Here is a 20,809-nt window from a genome sequence, read left to right as displayed (position 1 = left end):
ACCTGACTAATGCCATATAGTCTATACTCTAACCACCTCTAACCACCTGACTAATGCCATATAGTCTACTAATGCCATATAGTCTATACTCTAACCACCTGACTAATGCCATATAGTCTATACTCTAACCACCTGACTAATGCCATATAGTCTATACTCTAACCACCTGACTAATGCCATATAGTCTATACTCTAACCACCTGACTAATGCCATATAGTCTATACTCTAACCACCTGACTAATGCCATATAGTCTATACTCTAACCACCTAAAGCCATATAGTCTATACTCTAACCACCTGACTAATGCCATATAGTCTATACTCTAACCACCTAAAGCCATATAGTCTATACTCTAACCACCTGACTAATGCCATATACCTGTCCATATAGTCTATACTAACCACCTGCCATATAGTCTAATGCCATATAGTCTATACTCTAACCACCCATGACTAATGCCATATAGTCTATACTCTAACCACCTGACTAATGCCATATAGTCTATACTCTAACCACCTGACTAATGCCATATAGTCTATACTCCACCTAACCACCTGACTAATGCCATATAGTCTATACTCTAACCACCTGACTAATGCCATATAGTCTATACTCTAACCACCTAAAGCCATATAGTCTATACTCTAACCACCACCTGACTAACCACCTGCCATATAGTCTATACTCTAACCACCTGACTAATGCCATATAGTCTATACTCTAACCACCTGACTAATGCCATATAGTCTATACTCTAACCACCTGACTAATGCCATATAGTCTATACTCTAACCACCTGACTAATGCCATATAGTCTATACTCTAACCACCTAACCACCTGACTAATGCCATATAGTCTATACTCTAACCACCTAAAGCCATATAGTCTATACTCTAACCACCTGCCACTAATGCCATATAGTCTATACTCTAACCACCTGACTAATGCCATATAGTCTATACTCTAACCACCTGACTAATGCCATATAGTCTATACTCTAACCACCTGACTAATGCCATATAGTCTATACTCTAACCACCTGACTAATGCCATATAGTCTATACTCTAACCACCTGACTAATGCCATATAGTCTATACTCTAACCACCTGACTAATGCCATATAGTCTATACTCTAACCACCTGACTAATGCCATATAGTCTATACTCTAACCACCTGACTAATGCCATATAGTCTATACTCTAACCACCTGACTAATGCCATATAGTCTATACTCTAACCACCTGACTAATGCCATATAGTCTATACTCTAACCACCTAAAGCCATATAGTCTATACTCTAACCACCTGCCATATAGTCTAACTGCCACCTGACTAATGCCATATAGTCTATACTCTAACCACCTATAGTCTATACTCTAACCTGACTAATGCCATATAGTCTATACTCTAACCACCTACCATATAGTCTATACTCTAACCACCTGACTAAGCCATATAGTCTATACTTCTAACCACCTGACTAATGCCATAGTCTATACTATAACCACCTGACTAATGCCATATAGTCTATACTCTAACCACCTGACTAATGCCATATAGTCTATACTCTAACCACCTGACTAATGCCATATAGTCTATACTCTAACCACCTGACTAATGCCATATAGTCTATACTCTAACCACCTGACTAATGCCATATAGTCTATACTCTAACCACCTGACTAATGCCATATAGTCTATACTCTAACCACCTAAAAAGCCATATAGTCTATACTCCATAAACCACCTGACTAATGCCATATAGTCTATACTCTAACCACCTGACTAATGCCATATAGTCTATACTCTAACCACCTGACTAATGCCATATAGTCTATACTCTAACCACCTGACTAATGCCATATAGTCTATACTCTAACCACCTGACTAATGCCATATAGTCTATACTCTAACCACCTGAAAGCCATATAGTCTATACTCTAACCACCTGAAAGCCATATAGTCTATACTCTAACCACCTAAAGCCATATAGTCTATACTCTAACCACCTAAAGCCATATAGTCTATACTCTAACCACCTGACTAATGCCATATAGTCTATACTCTAACCACCTGACTAATGCCATATAGTCTATACTCTAACCACCTGACTAATGCCATATAGTCTATACTCTAACCACCTGACTAATGCCATATAGTCTATACTCTAACCACCTGACTAAAGCCATATAGTCTATACTCTAACCACCTAAAGCCAATGCCATATAGTCTATACTCTAACCACCTGACTAACCACCATATAGTCTATACTCTAACCACCTGACTAATGCCATATAGTCTATACTCTAACCACCTGACTAATGCCATATAGTCTATACTCTAACCACCTGACTAATGCCATATAGTCTATACTCTAACCACCTGACTAATGCCATATAGTCTATACTCTAACCACCTGACTAACCACCTGCCCATATAGTCTATACTCTAACCACCTAAAGCCATATAGTCTATACTCTAACCACCTGACTAAAGCCATATAGTCTATACTCTAACCACCTAAAGCCATATAGTCTATACTCTAACCACCTGACTAAAGCCATATAGTCTATACTCTAACCACCTGACTAATGCCATATAGTCTATACTCTAACCACCTGACTAATGCCATATAGTCTATACTCTAACCACCTGACTAATGCCATATAGTCTATACTCTAACCACCTGACTAATGCCATATAGTCTATACTCTAACCACCTGACTAATGCCATATAGTCTATACTCTAACCACCTGACTAATGCCATATAGTCTATACTCTAACCCTGACTAATGCCATGTCTACTAACCACCTGACTAAAGCCATATAGTCTATACTCTAACCACCTGACTAATGCCATATAGTCTATACTCTAACCACCTAAAGCCATATAGTCTACTAACCAACCACCTGACTAATGCCATATAGTCTATACTCTAACCACCTGACTAATGCCAACCACCTAGTCTATACTCTAACCACCTGACTAATGCCATATAGTCTATACTCTAACCACCTGACTAATGCCATATAGTCTATACTCTAACCACCTGACTAATGCCATATAGTCTATACTCTAACCACCTGACTAATGCCATATAGTCTACCCACCTGACTAATGCCATATAGTCTATACTCTAACCACCTGAAAGCCATATAGTCTATACTCTAACCACCTAAAGCCATATAGTCTATACAACCACCTAAAGCCATATAGTCTATACTCTAACCACCTAAAGCCATATAGTCTATACTCTAACCACCTAAAGCCATATAGTCTATACTCTAACCACCTAAATGCCATATAGTCTATACTCTAACCACCTGAAAGCCATATAGTCTATACTCTAACCACCTGACTAATGCCATATAGTCTATACTCTAACCACCTAAAGCCATATAGTCTATACTCTAACCACCTAAAGCCATATAGTCTATACTCTAACCACCTGACTAATGCCATATAGTCTATACTCTAACCACCTGACTAATGCCATATAGTCTATACTCTAACCACCTGAAAGCCATATAGTCTATACTCTAACCACCTGACTAACCACCTGACTAATGCCATATAGTCTATACTCTAACCACCTGACTAATGCCATATAGTCTATACTCTAACCACCTGACTAATGCCATATAGTCTATACTCTAACCACCTGACTAATGCCATATAGTCTATACTCTAACCACCTGACTAATGCCATATAGTCTATACTCTAACCACCTGACTAATGCCATATAGTCTATACTCTAACCACCTGACTAAAGCCATATAGTCTATACTCTAACCACCTAAAGCCATATAGTCTATACTCTAACCACCTGACTAATGCCATATAGTCTATACTCTAACCACCTGACTAATGCCATATAGTCTATACTCTAACCACCTGACTAATGCCATATAGTCTATACTCTAACCACCTGACTAATGCCATATAGTCTATACTCTAACCACCTGACTAATGCCATATAGTCTATACTCTAACCACCTGACTAATGCCATATAGTCTATACTCTAACCACCTGACTAATGCCATATATACTCTATACTGACTAATGCCATAACCACCTGACTAATGCCATATAGTCTATACTCTAACCACCTGACTAATGCCATATAGTCTATACTCTAACCACCTGACTAATGCCATATAGTCTATACTCTAACCACCTGCCATATAGTCTAAACCATATAGTCTATACTCTAACCACCTAAATGCCATATAGTCTATACTCTAACCACCTGAAAGCCATATAGTCTAACCATATAGTCTATACTCTAACCACCTGAAAGCCATATAGTCTATACTGCCATATAGTCTATACTCTAACCACCTGACTAATGCCATATAGTCTATACTCTAACCACCTGACTAATGCCATATAGTCTATAGTCTATCTAACCACCTGACTAATGCCATATAGTCTATACTCTAACCACCTCCATATAGTCTATACACCACCTAAAGCCATATAGTCTATACTCTAACCACCTAAAGCCATATAGTCTATACTCTAACCACCTAAAGCCATATAGTCTATACTCTAACCACACCCATAAAGCCATATAGTCTATACTCTAACCCACCTAAAGCCCATATAGTCTATACTCTAACCACCTAAAGCCATATAGTCTATACTCTAACCACCTACCTAAAGCCATATAGTCTATACTCTAACCACCTAAATGCCATATAGTCTATACTCTAACCACCTGACTAATGCCATATAGTCTATACTCTAACCACCTGACTAATGCCATATAGTCTATACTCTAACCACCTGACTAATGCCATATAGTCTATACTCTAACCACCTAACTAATGCCATATAGTCTATACTCTAACCCCCTGACTAATGCCATATAGTCTATACTCTAACCACCTGACTAATGCCATATAGTCTATACTCTAACCACCTAAAGCCATATAGTCTATACTCTAACCACCTAAAGCCATATAGTCTATACTCTAACCACCTAAAGCCATATAGTCTATACTCTAACCACCTAAAGCCATATAGTCTATACTCTAACCACCGAAAGCCATATAGTCTATACTCTAACCACCCGACTAATGCCATATAGTCTATACTCTAACCACCTAAAGCCATATAGTCTCCTCCCAGCTAGATATTCTGGTGCCTTCCTGGTATTTCTTATTATTGATTGAAGACTTTTGCTACAGAATGCGATTGCTTTTCTTACCTCTGTCCAGGATACCCCTCTGATTGACTCCCTGGTTAAATACAGGTTCATAGCTTCATAGTGCCTACCTCTGTCCAGGATACCCCTCTGAGTGACTGGTTAAATACAGGTTCATAGCTTCATAGTGCCTACCTCTGTCCAGGATACCCCTCTGAGTGACTCCCTGGTTAAATACAGGTTCATAGCTTCATAGTGCCTACCTCTGTCCAGGATACCCCTCTGAGTGACTCCCTGGTTAAATACAGGTTCATAAAGCTTCATAAAGCTTCATAGTGCCTACCTCTGTCCAGGATACCCCTCTGAGTACTTGTTGTTCATACAGGAGCCCAGGGCTTCTAGAACAGCTCTGGAGGTGAAGTTCTCTGATGCGATCAGCTCCAGGCCGAAGGTCTGACGGTGCTTCTCTCTCTTGATGATGGAGAACACCTAGACAATACACTGATTCATTATAATACACAGATCCATTATAATACACCTAGACAATACACTGATTCATTATAATACACAGATCCATTATAATACACCTAGACAATACAGCGATTCATTATAATACACACAATACACAGATTCATTATAATACACCTAGACAATACACTGATTCATTATAATACACAGATCCATTATAATACACCTAGACAATACAGCGATTCATTATAATACACACAATACACAGATTCATTATAATACACCTAGACAATACACTGATTAATTATAATACACCTAGACAATACACCGATTCATTATAATACACCTAGACAATACACCGATTCATTATAATACACCTAACACAACCCAGCCTGTAGTTACCTGGCCTCAACCCGGCCTGTAGTTACCTGGCCTCAACCCGGCCTGTAGTTACCTGGCCTGTAGATACCTGGCCTGAACCCGGCCTGTAGTTACCTGGCCTGTAGATACCTGGCCTGAACCCGGCCTGTAGTTACCTGGCCTGTAGATACCTGGCCTCAACCCGGCCTGTAGTTACCTGGCCTCAACCCGGCCTGTAGTTACCTGGCCTCAACCCGGCCTGTAGTTACCTGGCCTGTAGATACCTGGCCTCAACCCGGCCTGTAGTTACCTGGCCTGTAGATACCTGGCCTGTAGATACCTGGCCTGTAGTCCCTGGCTGAAACACATTGCCCTTTATATTCGGTACAAGGAAACGTAAAAGCGACGTCATCAACAGCAACGAGTCAGTTTAGGTAGAAACACCATCGGAGGGAAAATGTGCATATGTTATCACCATGTGGATTCTAGAATATAGAAACCAGGCTTAAACACACAGCCTTATAGACACTCACACCAGGAACCAATCAGACACTCACACCAGGAACCAATCAGATCCCTTCGTCAACAGAGCTCACATTTCAAAAGGTCCTTTCTGATTGAGCTCAGTGTTTACTGTGAATGCGGGGCTCTGCGAAAATTGCCTTTTGGAAGACGCATTGTCGACAAAGGGCGATCGGTTTCAATCCCGGCCTCATACTCACACACACACCCCAACTCACACTCACACACACACCCACTCCCCGTGTGACGTACCTCAGAGTCGTTGGAGCTGAGTGGCTCCTGCATCATCTTGTTGTGAGACGCCCACACGTCCTTACTGACATGGTGACTGGTACCGTTGCTATGAGACATGACGACTGGTACTGATCTACAGACACAGACAGTTAGTTAGTTAGTTAAGCTATGAGACATGACGACTGGTACTGATCTACAGACACAGACAGACAGACAGTTAGTTAGTTAAGCTATGAGACATGACGACTGGTACTGATCTACAGACAGACAGACAGTTAGTTAGTTAAGCTATGAGACATGACGACTGGTACTGATCTACAGACACAGACAGACAGACAGTTAGTTAGTTAGTTAAGCTATGAGACATGACGACTGGTACTGATCTACAGACAGACAGACAGTTAGTTAGTTAGTTAAGCTATGAGACATGACGACTGGTACTGATCTACAGACACAGACATGACAGACAGTTAGTTAGTTAAGCTATGAGACATGACAGACAGTTAGTTAGTTAGTTAGTTAGTTAAGCTATGAGACATGACGACTGGTACTGATCTACAGACAGACAGACAGACAGTTAGTTAGTTAGTTAAGCTATGAGACATGACAGACAGTTAGTTAGTTAGTTAAGCTATGAGACATGACGACTGGTACTGATCTACAGACAGACAGACAGACAGTTAGTTAGTTAGTTAAGCTATGAGACATGACGACTGGTACTGATCTACAGACAAGACAGATAGTTAGTTAGTTAGTTAGTTAAGCTATGAGACATGACGACTGGTACTGATCTACAGACAGACAGACAGACAGTTAGTTAGTTAGTTAAGCTATGAGACATGACAGACAGTTAGTTAGTTAGTTAGTTAAGCTATGCCAAATAAGATTCAACAGTATCTTTTGCCAACCCCTCTAAATATCACTTGTTGGGAAAATATAGTATTCAGGACTATATTTAGTCAGGTCATCTGGTATTCAGGACTATATTTAGTCAGGTTATCTGGTATTCAGGACTATATTTAGTCAGGTTATCACTGGAACAGCCATGTTTAAACCAACAGGACTATATTTAGTCAGGTTATCTGGTATTCAGGACTATATTTAGTCAGGTTATCTGGTATTCAGGGCTATATTTAGTCAGGTCATCTGGTATTCAGGGCTATATTTAGTCAGGTTATCTGGTATTCAGGGCTATATTTAGTCAGGTTATCTGGTATTCAGGTCAGGTTATCTGGTATTCAGGGCTATATTTAGTCAGGTTATCTGGTATTCAGGACTATATTTAGTCAGGTTATCTGGTATTCAGGACTATATTTAGTCAGGTTATCTGGTATTCAGGACTATATTTAGTCAGGTTATCTGGTATTCAGGACTATATTTAGTCAGGTTATCTGGTATTCAGGACTATATTTAGTCAGGTTATCTGGTATTCAGGACTATATTTAGTCAGGTTATCTGGTATTCAGGACTATATTTAGTCAGGTTATCTGGTATTCAGGGCTATATTTAGTCAGGTTATCTGGTATTCAGGGCTATATTTAGTCAGGTTATCTGGTATTCAGGGCTATATTTAGTCAGGTTATCTGGTATTCAGGGCTATATTTAGTCAGGTTATCTGGTATTCAGGGCTATATTTAGTCAGGTTATCTGGTATTCAGGGCTATATTTAGTCAGGTTATCTGGTATTCAGGGCTATATTTAGTCAGGTTATCTGGTATTCAGGGTTATCTATATTTTTAGTCAGGTTATCTGGTATTCAGGGCTATATTTAGTCAGGTTATCTGGTATTCAGGGCTATATTTAGTCAGGTTATCTGGTATTCAGGGCTATATTTAGTCAGGTTATCTGGTATTCAGGGCTATATTTAGTCAGGTTATCTGGTATTCAGGGCTATATTTAGTCAGGTTATCTGGTATTCAGGGCTATATTTAGTCAGGTTATCTGGTATTCAGGGCTATATTTAGTCAGGTTATCTGGTATTCATTCAGGCTATATTTAGTCAGGTTATCTGGTATTCAGGGCTATATTTAGTCAGGTTATCTGGTATTCAGGGCTATATTTAGTCAGGTTATCTGGTATTCAGGGCTATATTTAGTCAGGTTATTATCTGGTATTCAGGGCTATATTTAGTCAGGTTATCTGGTATTCAGGGCTATATTTAGTCAGGTTATCTGGTATTCAGGGCTATATTTAGTCAGGTTATCTGGTATTCAGGGCTATATTTAGTCAGGTTATCTGGTATTCAGGGCTATATTTAGTCAGGTTATCTGGTATTCAGGGCTATATTTAGTCAGGTTATCTGGTATTCAGGGCTATATTTAGTCAGGTTATCTGGTATTCAGGGCTATATTTAGTCAGGTTATCTGGTATTCAGGGCTATATTTAGTCAGGTTATCTGGTATTCAGGGCTATATTTAGTCAGGTTATCTGGTATTCAGGGCTATATTTAGTCAGGTTATCTGGTATTCAGGGCTATATTTAGTCAGGTTATCTGGTATTCAGGGCTATATTTAGTCAGGTTATCTGGGGCTATTTTAGTCAGGGCTATATTTAGTCAGGTTATCTGGTATTCAGGGCTATATTTAGTCAGGTTATCTGGTATTCAGGATACAGCCATGTTTAAACCAACAGGACTATATTTAGTCAGGTTATCTGGTATTCAGGGCTATATTTAGTCAGGTTATCTGGTATTGGGCTATATTTAGTCAGGTTATCTGTTTAAATTTAGTCAATCTGGTATTCAGGACTATATTTAGTCAGGTTATCTGGTATTCAGGGCTATATTTAGTCAGGTTATCTGGTATTCAGGGCTATATTTAGTCAGGTTATCTGGTATTCAGGGCTATATTTAGTCAGGTTATCTGGTATTCAGGGCTATATTTAGTCAGGTTATCTGGTATTCAGGGCTATATTTAGTCAGGTTATCTGGTATTCAGGGCTATATTTAGTCAGGTTATCTGGTATTCAGGGCTATATTTAGTCAGGTTATCTGGTATTCAGGGCTATATTTAGTCAGGTTATCTGGTATTCAGGGCTATATTTAGTCAGGTTATCTGGTATTCAGGGCTATATTTAGTCAGGTTATCTGGTATTCAGGGCTATATTTAGTCAGGTTATCTGGTATTCAGGGCTATATTTAGTCAGGTTATCTGGTATTCAGGGCTATATTTAGTCAGGTTATCTGGTATTCAGGGCTAGTCAGGTTATCTGGTATTCAGGAATTTAGTCAGGTTATCTGGTATTCAGGGCTATTTAGTCAGGTTATCTGGTATTCAGGACTATATTTAGTCAGGTTATCTGGTATTTTAGTCAGGTTATCAGGACTATATTTAGTCAGGTTATCTGGTATTCAGGGCTATATTTAGTCAGGTTATCTGGTATTCAGGACTATATTTAGTCAGGTTATCTGGTATTCAGGGCTATATTTAGTCAGGTCATCTGGTATTCAGGGCTATATTTAGTCAGGTTATCACTAGAACAGCCATGTTTAAACCAACAGGGCTATATTTAGTCAGGTTATCTGGTATTCAGGACTATATTTAGTCAGGTTATCTGGTATTCAGGACTATATTTAGTCAGGTCATCTGGTATTCAGGACTATATTTAGTCAGGTTATCTGGTATTCAGGGCTATATTTAGTCAGGTTATCTGGTATTCAGGGCTATATTTAGTCAGGTTATCTGGTATTCAGGGCTATATTTAGTCAGGTTATCTGGGCTATTTTAGTCAGGGCTATATTTAGTCAGGTTATGGTATTCAGGGCTATATTTAGTCAGGTTATCACTAGAACAGCCATGTTTAAACCAACAGGGCTATATTTAGTCAGGTTATCTGGTATTCAGGACTATATTTAGTCAGGTTATCTGGTATTCAGGACTATATTTAGTCAGGTCATCTGGTATTCAGGACTATATTTAGTCAGGTTATCTGGTATTCAGGACTATATTTAGTCAGGTTATCTGGTATTCAGGACTATATTTAGTCAGGTCATCTGGTATTCAGGACTATATTTAGTCAGGTTATCTGGTATTCAGGGCTATATTTAGTCAGGTTATCTGGTATTCAGGGCTATATTTAGTCAGGTTATCACAGGAACAGCCATGTTTAAACCAACAGGACTATATTTAGTCAGGTTATCTGGTATTCAGGACTATATTTAGTCAGGTTATCACTGGAACAGCCATGTTTAAACCAACAGGACTATATTTAGTCAGGTTATCTGGTATTCAGGACTATATTTAGTCAGGTCATCTGGTATTCAGGACTATATTTAGTCAGGATATCTGGTATTCAGGGCTATATTTAGTCAGCTTATCACTGGAACAGTGTGTAAGAAATAGGGTGCCATTTGGTATGGTCCTGGTGGAAATAGTGGACTATGTAGGGAATAGGGTGCCATTTGGTATGGTCCTGGTGGAAATAGTGGACTATGTAGGGAATAGGGTGCCATTTGGTATGGTCCTGGTGGAAATAGTGGACTATGTAGGGAATAGGGTGCCATTTGGTATGGTCCTGGTGGAAATAGTGGACTATGTAGGGAATAGGGTGCCATTTGGTATGGTCCTGGTGGAAATAGTGGACTATGTAGGGAATAGGGTGCCATTTGGTATGGTCCTGGTGGAAATAGTGGACTATGTAGGGAATAGGGTGCCATTTGGTATGGTTCTGGTGGAAATAGTGCACAGGGTGCCATTTGGTATGGTCCTGGTGGAAATAGTGGACTATGTAGGGAATAGGGTGCCATTTGGTATGGTTCTGGTGGAAATAGTGGACGAATTGCAAAAATCGCTGAAGTTGGAGACTTATCTCCTTCACCAACTTTAAACATCTGCATCTGCGACCCTCGTTATTACTGCATTGTCGGAACTAGAAGCACAAGCATTTCGCTACACTCGCATTAACATCTGCTAACCATGTGTATGTGACAAATAAAATTTGATTTGATCTGAGCAGTTAACCGATCGCTGCAGCTGTACATAGTCTATCGGTAAATAGCCCACCCATTTTTACCTACCTCATCCCCATACTGTTTTTATTTATTTACTTTTCTGCTCTTTTGCACACCAATATCTCTACCTGTACATGACCATCTGATCATTTATCACTCCAGTGTTATTAATCTGCAAAATTGTAATTATTCGCCTACCTCCTCATGCCTTTTGCACACAATGTATATAGACTCCCCCTTTGTTTTCTACTGTGTTATTGACTTGTTAATTGTTTACTCCATGTGTAACTCTGTGTTGTCTGCTCACACTGCTATGCTTTATCTTGGCCAGGTCACAGTTGCAAATGAGAACTTGTTCTCAACTAGCCTACCTAGTTAAATAAAGGTGAAATAAAAAAATATATAAAAAAATGTAGGGAATAGGGTGCCATTTGGTATGGTCCTGGTGGAAATTGTGGACTATGTAGGGAATAGGGTGCCATTTGGTATGGTCCTGGTGGAAATAGTGGACTATGTAGGGAATAGGGTGCCATTTGGTATGGTCCTGGTGGAAATAGTGGACTATGTAGGGAATAGGGTGCCATTTGGTATGGTCCTGGTGGAAATAGTGGACTATGTAGTGAATAGGGTGCCATTTGGTATGGTCCAAATTGGACTATGTAGTGAATAGGGTGCCATTTGGTATGGTCCTGGTGGAAATAGTGGACTATGTAGGGAATAGTCAGTGTAGTCAGCTCAGCTATCACCATTGAGACCGTGTCTGTGCCTCGACCTGGGTTGGGCAAAACTAAACATGGCGGTGTTCGCCTTAGCAATCTCACTAGGATAAAGACCACCTCCATTCCTGTCATTACTGAAAGAGATCATGATACCTCACATCTCAAAATAGGGCTACTTAATGTTAGATCCCTTACTTCAAAGGCAATTATAGTCAATGAACTAATCACTGATCATAATCTTGATGTGATTGGCCTGACTGAAACATGGCTTAAGCCTGATGAATTTACTGTTTTAAATGAGGCCTCACCTCCTGGCTACACTAGTGACCATATCCCCGTGCATCCCGCAAAGGCGGAGGGGTTGCTAACATTTACGATAGCAAGTTTCAATTTACAAAAAAAAAAAATGACGTTTTCGTCTTTTGAGCTTCTAGTCATGAAATCTATGCAGCCTACTCAATCACTTTTTATAGCTACTGTTTACAGGCCTCCTGAGCCATATACAGCGTTTCTCACTGAGTTCCCTGAATTCCTATCGGACCTTGTAGTCATAGCAGATAATATTCTAATCTTTGGTGACTTTAATATTCACATGGAAAAGTCCACAGACCCACTCCAAAAGGCTTTCGGAGCCATCATCGACTCAGTGGGTTTTGTCCAACATGTCTCTGGACCCACTCACTGTCACAGTCATACGCTGGACCTAGTTTTGTCCCATGGAATAAATGTGGTGGATCTTAATGTTTTTCCTCATAATCCTGGACTATCGGACCACCATTTTATTACGTTTGCAATTGCAACAAATAATCTGCTCAGACCCCAACCAAGGAACATCAAAAGTCGTGCTATAAATTCACAGACAACACAAAGATTCCTTGATGCCCTTCCAGACTCCCTCTGCCTACCCAAGGACGCCAGAGGACAAAAATCAGTTAACCACCTAACTGAGGATCTCAATTTAACCTTGCGCAATACCCTAGATGCAGTTGCACCCCTAAAAACTAAAAAAACTTTAAAAAATTCTCATAAGAAACTAGCTCCCTGGTACACAGAAAATACCCGAGCTCTGAAGCAAGCTTCCAGAAAATTGGAACGGAAATGGCGCCACACCAAACTGGAAGTCTTCCGACTAGCTTGGAAAGACAGTACCGTGCAGTACCGAAGAGCCCTTACTGCTGCTCGATCATCCTATTTTTCTAACTTAATTGAGGAAAATAAGAACAATCCGAAATTCCTTTTTGATACTGTCGCAAAGCTAACTAAAAAGCAGCATTCCCCAAGAGAGGATGACTTTCACTTTAGCAGTGATAAATTCATGAACTTCTTTGAGGAAAAGATTATGATTATTAGAAAGCAAATTACGGACTCTTCTTTAAACCTGCGTATTCCTCCAAACCTCAGTTGTCCTGAGTCTGCACAACTCTGCCAGGACCTAGGATCAAGAGAGACGCTCAAGTGTTTTAGTACTATATCTCTTGACACAATGATGAAAATAATCATGGCCTCTAAACCTTCAAGCTGCATACTGGACCCTATTCCAACTAAACTACTGAAAGAGCTGCTTCCTGTGCTTGGCCCTCCTATGTTGAACATAATAAACGGCTCTCTATCCACTGGATGTGTACCAAACTCACTAAAAGTGGCAGTAATAAAGCCTCTCTTGAAAAAGCCAAACCTTGACCCAGAAAATATAAAAAACTATCGGCCTATATCGAATCTTCCATTCCTCTCAAAAATTTTAGAGAAGGCTGTTGCTCAGCAACTCACTGCCTTCCTGAAGACAAACAATGTATACGAAATGCTTCAGTCTGGTTTTAGACCCCATCATAGCACTGAGACGGCACTTGTGAAGGTGGTAAATGACATTTTAATGGCATCGGACCGAGGCTCTGCATCTGTCCTCGTGCTCCTAGACCTTAGTGCCGCTTTTGATACCATCGATCACCACATTCTTTTGGAGAGATTGGAAACCCAAATTGGTCTACACGGACAAGTTCTGGCCTGGTTTAGATCTTATCTGTCGGAAAGATATCAGTTTGTCTCTGTGAATGGTTTGTCCTCTGACAAATCAACTGTAAATTTCGGTGTTCCTCAAGGTTCCGTTTTAGGACCACTATTGTTCTCACTATATATTTTACCTCTTGGGGATGTTATTCGAAAACATAATGTAAACTTTCACTGCTATGCGGATGACACACAGCTGTACATTTCAATGAAACATGGTGAAGCCCCAAAATTGCCCTCGCTAGAAGCATGTGTTTCAGACATAAGGAAGTGGATGGCTGCAAATTTTCTACTATTAAACTCGGACAAAACAGAGATGCTTGTTCTAGGTCCCAAGAAACAAAGAGATATTCTGTTGAATCTGACAATTAATCTTAATGGTTGTACAGTCGTCTCAAATAAAACTGTGAAGGACCTCGGCGTTACTCTGGACCCTGATCTCTCTTTTGAAGAACATATCAAGACCATTTCAAGGACATCTTTTTCCATCTACGTAACATTGCAAAAATCAGAAACTTTCTGTCCAAAAATGATGCAGAAAAATTAATCCATGCTTTTGTCACTTCTAGGTTAGACTACTGCAATGCCCTATTTTCTGGCTACCCGGATAAAGCACTAAATAAACTTCAGTTAGTGCTAAATACGGCTGCTAGAATCCTGACTAGAACCAAAAATTTGATCATATTACTCCAGTGCTAGCCTCTCTACACTGGCTTCCTGTCAAAGCAAGGGCTGATTTCAAGGTTTTACTGCTAACCTACAAAGCATTACATGGGCTTGCTCCTACCTAACTCTCTGATTTGGTCCTGCCGTACATACCTACACGTACGCTACGGTCACAAGATGCAGGCCTCCTAATTGTCCCTAGAATTTCTAAGCAAACAGCTGGAGGCAGGGCTTTCTCCTATCGAGCTCCATTTTTATGGAACGGTCTGCCTACCCATGTCAGAGACGCAAACTCTGTCTCAACCTTCAAGTCTTTACTGAAGACTCATATGATTGAGTGTAGTCTGGCCCAGGAGTGGGAAGGTGAACGGAAAGGCTCTGGAGCAACGAACCGCCCTTGCTGTCTCTGCCTGGCCGGTTCCCCTCTTTCCACTGGGATTCTCTGCCTCTAACCCTATTACAGGGGCTGGGTCACTGGCTTACTGGGGCTCTCTCATGCCGTCCCTGGAGGGGGTGCGTCACCTGAGTGGGTTGATTCACTGTTGTGGTCATCCTGTCTGGGTTGGCGCCCCCCTTGGGTTGTGCCGTGGCGGAGATCTTTGTGGGCTATACTCAGCCTTGTCTCAGGATGGTAAGTTGGTGGTTGAAGATATCCCTCTAGTGGTGTGGGGCTGTGCTTTGGCAAAGTGGGTGGGGTTATATCCTTCCTGTTTGGCCCTGTCCGGGGTGACCTCGGATGGGGCCACAGTGTCTCCTGACCCCTCCTGTCTCAGCCTCCAGTATTTATGCTGCAGTAGTTTATGTGTTGGGGGCTGGGGTCAGTTTGTTATATCTGGAGTACTTCTCCTGTCCTATTCGGTGTCCTGTGTGAATCTAAGTGTGCGTTCTCTAATTCTCTCCTTCTCTCTTTCTTTCTCTCTCTCGGAGGACCTGAGCCCTAGGACCTGAGCTCCAGGACTACCTGACATGATGACTCCTTGCTGTCCCCAGTCCACCTGGCCATGCTGCTGTTCCAGTTTCAACTGACCTGAGCCCTACGACCATGCCCCAGGACTACCTGACATGATGACTCCTTGCTGTCCCCAGTCCACCTGGCCATGCTGCTGCTCCAGTTTCAACTTCCACCTGACTGTGCTGCTGCTCCAGTTTCAACTGTTCTGCCTTATTATTATTCGACCATGCTGGTCATTTATGAACATTTGAACATCTTGGCCATGTTCTGTTATAATCTCCACCCGGCACAGCCAGAAGAGGACTGGCCACCCCACATAGCCTGGTTCCTCTCTAGGTTTCTTCCTAGGTTTTGGCCTTTCTAGGGAGTTTTTCCTAGCCACCGTGCTTCTACACCTGCATTGCTTGCTGTTTGGGGTTTTAGGCTGGGTTTCTGTACAGCACTTTGAGATATCAGCTGATGTACGAAGGGCTATATAAATAAATTTGATTTGATTTGAATAGGGTGGACTATGTAGGGAATAGGGTGCCATTTGGTATGGTCCTGGTGAAATAGTGGACTATGTAGGGAATAGGGTGCCATTTGGTATGGTCCTGGTGAAATAGTGGACTATGTAGGGAATAGGGTGCCACCCCTGTCACTGCCACTCTGTGTCTGATGCAACAGCAGCTGGACTCATGACTTGTGTTATCTTATTTGTCCAACTTACAGAGGCCAGCCACCGTCAGCTAACTAACCTCGCTAGATAAAGTCACCCATTCGGTGTTGTAGCGTGTAAAGCAGGGGGTTCTTTAACCTTTTCAGCCTGGCACCCAAATGAGAAATTCTGTTTTCCTGGGACCCAAGCTAAGTAAAATATGCAACTATACATAAATATCGGTACATTTCATTGCCCTTATGCCTAAAACAAATACCAATGACATTAAATATCCATATAAATATCTATTCATGTTTATTTCCCCATTAAAAACACTCTGACATATCTGTCTAGGTTGGAACTGTTGTAGACAAACAACCCAGAACTGTGTTCTCTGTCAGTCAGGAGACCACTTCCTGTTTTTAGATGAACAACCCAGAACTGCGTGAGTGGGTTCTCAGTCAGACCACTTCCTGTTGTAGACAAACAACCCAGAACTGTGTTCTCTGTCAGTCAGGAGACCACTTCCTGTTGTAGATGGAACAACCCAGAACTGTGTGAGTGGGTTCTCAGGCAGGAGACCACTTCCTGTTGTAGACAAACAACCCAGAACTGTGTTCTCTGTCAGTCAGGAGACCACTTCCTGTTGTAGATGAACAACCCAGAACTGTGTGAGTGGGTTCTCTGTCAGGCAGGAGACCACTTCCTGTTGTAGATGAACAACCCAGAACTGTGTGAGGTGGGTTCTCAGTCAGGAGCCCACTTCCTGTTTGTAGATGAACAACCCAGAACTGTGTGAGGTGGGTTCTCAGTCAGGAGACCACTTCCTGTTTGTAGATGAACAACCCAGAACTGTGTGAGGTGGGTTCTCAGTCAGGAGACCACTTCCTGTTGTAGACAAACAACCCAGAACTGTGTGAGGTGGGTTCTCAGTCAGGAGCCCACTTCCTGTTTGTAGATGAACAACCCAGAACTGTGTGAGTGGGTTCTCAGTCAGGCAGGAGACCACTTCCTGTTTGTAGATGAACAACCCAGAACTGTGTGAGTGGGTTCTCAGTCAGGCAGGAGACCACTTCCTGTTTGTAGATGAACAACCCAGAACTGTGTGAGTGGGTTCTCAGGCAGGAGACCACTTCCTGTTTGTAGATGAACAACCCAGAACTGTGTGAGGTGGGTTCTCAGTCAGGAGACCACTTCCTGTTTGCCTCAAAAAGCATCTTGCTTCAATCAGTTTATTCCAGTTCAGAATAACTATTATTGTATTTTAACAGCAACAGTTCCAACCTAGACTAGTTTTCAACAGTCATTTCTACAGTCAGATGTACAGTAGTCCTGATCATATTCCATCTGTTCTGTTACTAAGGGTTGAACTATCAGTAGCTGGCTTTGGTGAATGTTAGATACTATCTGTGTACAAGACCAGGGGATTGTTAGAAAGAGGAAGTCACATCTACTGAGAGAGTTAGTTAGTTGGTCCCTTATTTCTGCTGATCATCACCCGTTATAAAATGACAACAATGTCTTGCTAGTTGACTGACTGGTCCAAAGTCGAAGCCCAGTTTCCTGAATCATTCTGTCCTGTTCTGAAATAACTCTCTGGGTTTACCATCATGATGTGGATGTTTGATCAGGACGTGTCGTTTACCATCATGATGTGGATGTTTGATCAGGACGTGTCGTTTACCATCATGATGTGGATGTTGGATCAGGACGTGTCGTTTACCATCATGATGTGGATGTTTGATCAGGACGTGTCGTTTACCATCATGATGTGGATGTTGGATCAGGACGTGTCGTTTACCATCATGATGTGGATGTTTGATCAGGACGTGTCGTTTACCATCATGATGTGGATGTTTGATCAGGACATGTCGTTTACCATCATGATGTGGATGTTGGATCAGGACGTGTCGTTTACCATCATGATGTGGATGTTTGATCAGGACGTGTCGTTTTATTAAATGTGTTCGTTATCAGAGACTCATTACTAAGCACTTCCACACACACAAAACACATTGTGGGCGCTCCTCATACCTTTGTATGAAAGAGAGAGAAACTCTGGGCGCTCCTCATACCTTTGTATGAAAGAGAGAGAAACTCTGGGCGCTCCTCATACCTTTGTATGAAAGAGAGAGAAACTCTGGGCGCTCCTCATACCTTTGTATGAAAGAGAGAGAAACTCTGGGCGCTCCTCATACCTTTGTATGAAAGAGAGAGAAACTCTGGGCGCTCCTCATACCTTTGTATGAAAGAGAGAGAAACTCTGGGCGCTCCTCATACCTTTGTATGAAAGAGAGAGAAACTCTGGGCGCTCCTCATACCTTTGTATGAAAGAGAGAGAAACTCTGGACGCTCCTCATACCTTTGTATGAAAGAGAGAGAATCTGGGCGCTCCTCATACCTTTGTATGAAAGAGAGAGAAACTCTGGGCCCTCCTCATACCTAGGATAAGGTACGGGTCATTGCGTCTATCTGTAGGGTAAGGTACGGGTCATTGCGTCTATCTGTAGGTAAGGTACGGGTCATTGTGTATATCTGTAGGTAAGGTACGGGTCATTGCGTCTATCTGTAGGGTAAGGTACGGGTCATTGCGTCTATCTGTAGGGTAAGGTACGGGTCATTGCGTCTATCTGTAGGGTGAGGTACGGGTCATTGTGTCTATCTGTAGGGTGAGGTACGGGTCATTGTGTCTATCTGTAGGGTGAGGTACGGGTCATTGCGTCTATCTGTAGGGTGAGGTACGGGTCATTGCGTCTATCTGTAGGGTAAGGTACGGGTCATTGCGTCTATCTGTAGGGTGAGGTACGGGTCATTGTGTCTATCTGTAGGGTAAGGTACAGGTCATTGTGTCTATCTGTAGGGTGAGGTACGGGTCATTGCGTCTATCTGTAGGGTAAGGTACGGGTCATTGCGTCTATCTGTAGGGTAAGGTACGGGTCATTGCGTCTATCTGTAGGGTGAGGTACGGGTCATTGCGTCTATCTGTAGGGTGAGGTACGGGTCATTGCGTCTATCTGTAGGGTGAGGTACGGGTCATTGCGTCTATCTGTAGGGTGAGGTACGGGTCATTGTGTCTATCTGTAGGGTGAGGTACGGGTCATTGTGTCTATCTGTAGGGTGAGGTACGGGTCATTGTGTCTATCTGTAGGGTGAGGTACGGGTCATTGTGTCTATCTGTAGGGTGAGGTACGGGTCATTGTGTCTATCTGTAGGGTAAGGTACGGGTCATTGCGTCTATCTGTAGGGTAAGGTACGGGTCATTGCGTCTATCTGTAGGGTAAGGTACGGGTCATTGCGTCTATCTGTAGGGTGAGGTACGGGTCATTGCGTCTATCTGTAGGGTGAGGTACGGGTCATTGCGTCTATCTGTAGGTAAGGTACGGGTCATTGCGTAGGTATCTCATTGTCTATCTGTAGGGTGAGGTACGGGTCATTGCGTCTATCTGTAGGTAAGGTACGGGTCATTGTGTCTATCTGTAGGGTGAGGTACGGGTCATTGTGTCTATCTGTAGGTGAGGTACGGGTCATTGTGTCTATCTGTAGGGTGAGGTACGGGTCATTGTGTCTATCTGTAGGGTGAGGTACGGGTCATTGTGTCTATCTGTAGGGTGAGGTACGGGTCATTGCGTCTATCTGTAGGTAAGGTACGGGTCATTGCGTCTATCTGTAGGTAAGGTATGGGTCAGTTAGAGTACGACCGTCCCGAGGATCCCGCATAGCACTGACCCTAAAGTCAGCCAGCAGGTTCAGCTGTCTCGTGACATGCGGTCTAACTGTTTCACTACATTTACGATATTACGATCCGATTTCACTAAATAGAACATTTGAGTTAATGCATAATACTTTCTTTTTTTTAAATAGGACTCACTTATTCAAGAAAAAGTTACACATTGTATCATAGCTAACTTAGCTATGAGTTTCTAGCTAGAAAAAGTGTCAAACGTCACCCCAAAAACCGCACGCTAATCGAGCTATTTTATTTGTGAATAATGTACAAATAGTGTAAATATAACAACTAAAGAGTTATTTTGCTGGGTACCCACCGGGTCGCTCGGCAGTGCAGCTGTCACCGTTGGAAATCTGACGTTTGGAGAAAGACAAACATGCAAATTGACTTGAATTACTAGGAATACAAAGTCCG

General features: G+C 41.8%; 1 protein-coding gene across 1 annotated transcript in view; it reads right to left on the bottom strand.

Annotated features, from left to right (window-relative positions):
* Positions 1–20,809, bottom strand: part of LOC112240640 (serine hydroxymethyltransferase, cytosolic-like) — a 53,521-nt gene extending 32,712 nt beyond the window's left edge. The window contains 3 exon segments of the mRNA XM_042315648.1: positions 5,502–5,647; positions 6,761–6,875; positions 20,712–20,809. Of these exon segments, the coding sequence (XP_042171582.1) occupies positions 5,502–5,647; positions 6,761–6,859 (245 nt within the window). The 5' untranslated portion in view covers positions 6,860–6,875; positions 20,712–20,809.

This window comes from Oncorhynchus tshawytscha, unplaced genomic scaffold (genome assembly GCF_018296145.1).
Source record: "Oncorhynchus tshawytscha isolate Ot180627B unplaced genomic scaffold, Otsh_v2.0 Un_contig_4570_pilon_pilon, whole genome shotgun sequence".
Classification (NCBI taxonomy): Eukaryota; Metazoa; Chordata; class Actinopteri; order Salmoniformes; family Salmonidae; genus Oncorhynchus; species Oncorhynchus tshawytscha.
The sequence above is the reverse complement of the archived record's forward strand: the minus strand, read 5'-3'. Positions and strand labels throughout refer to the sequence as shown.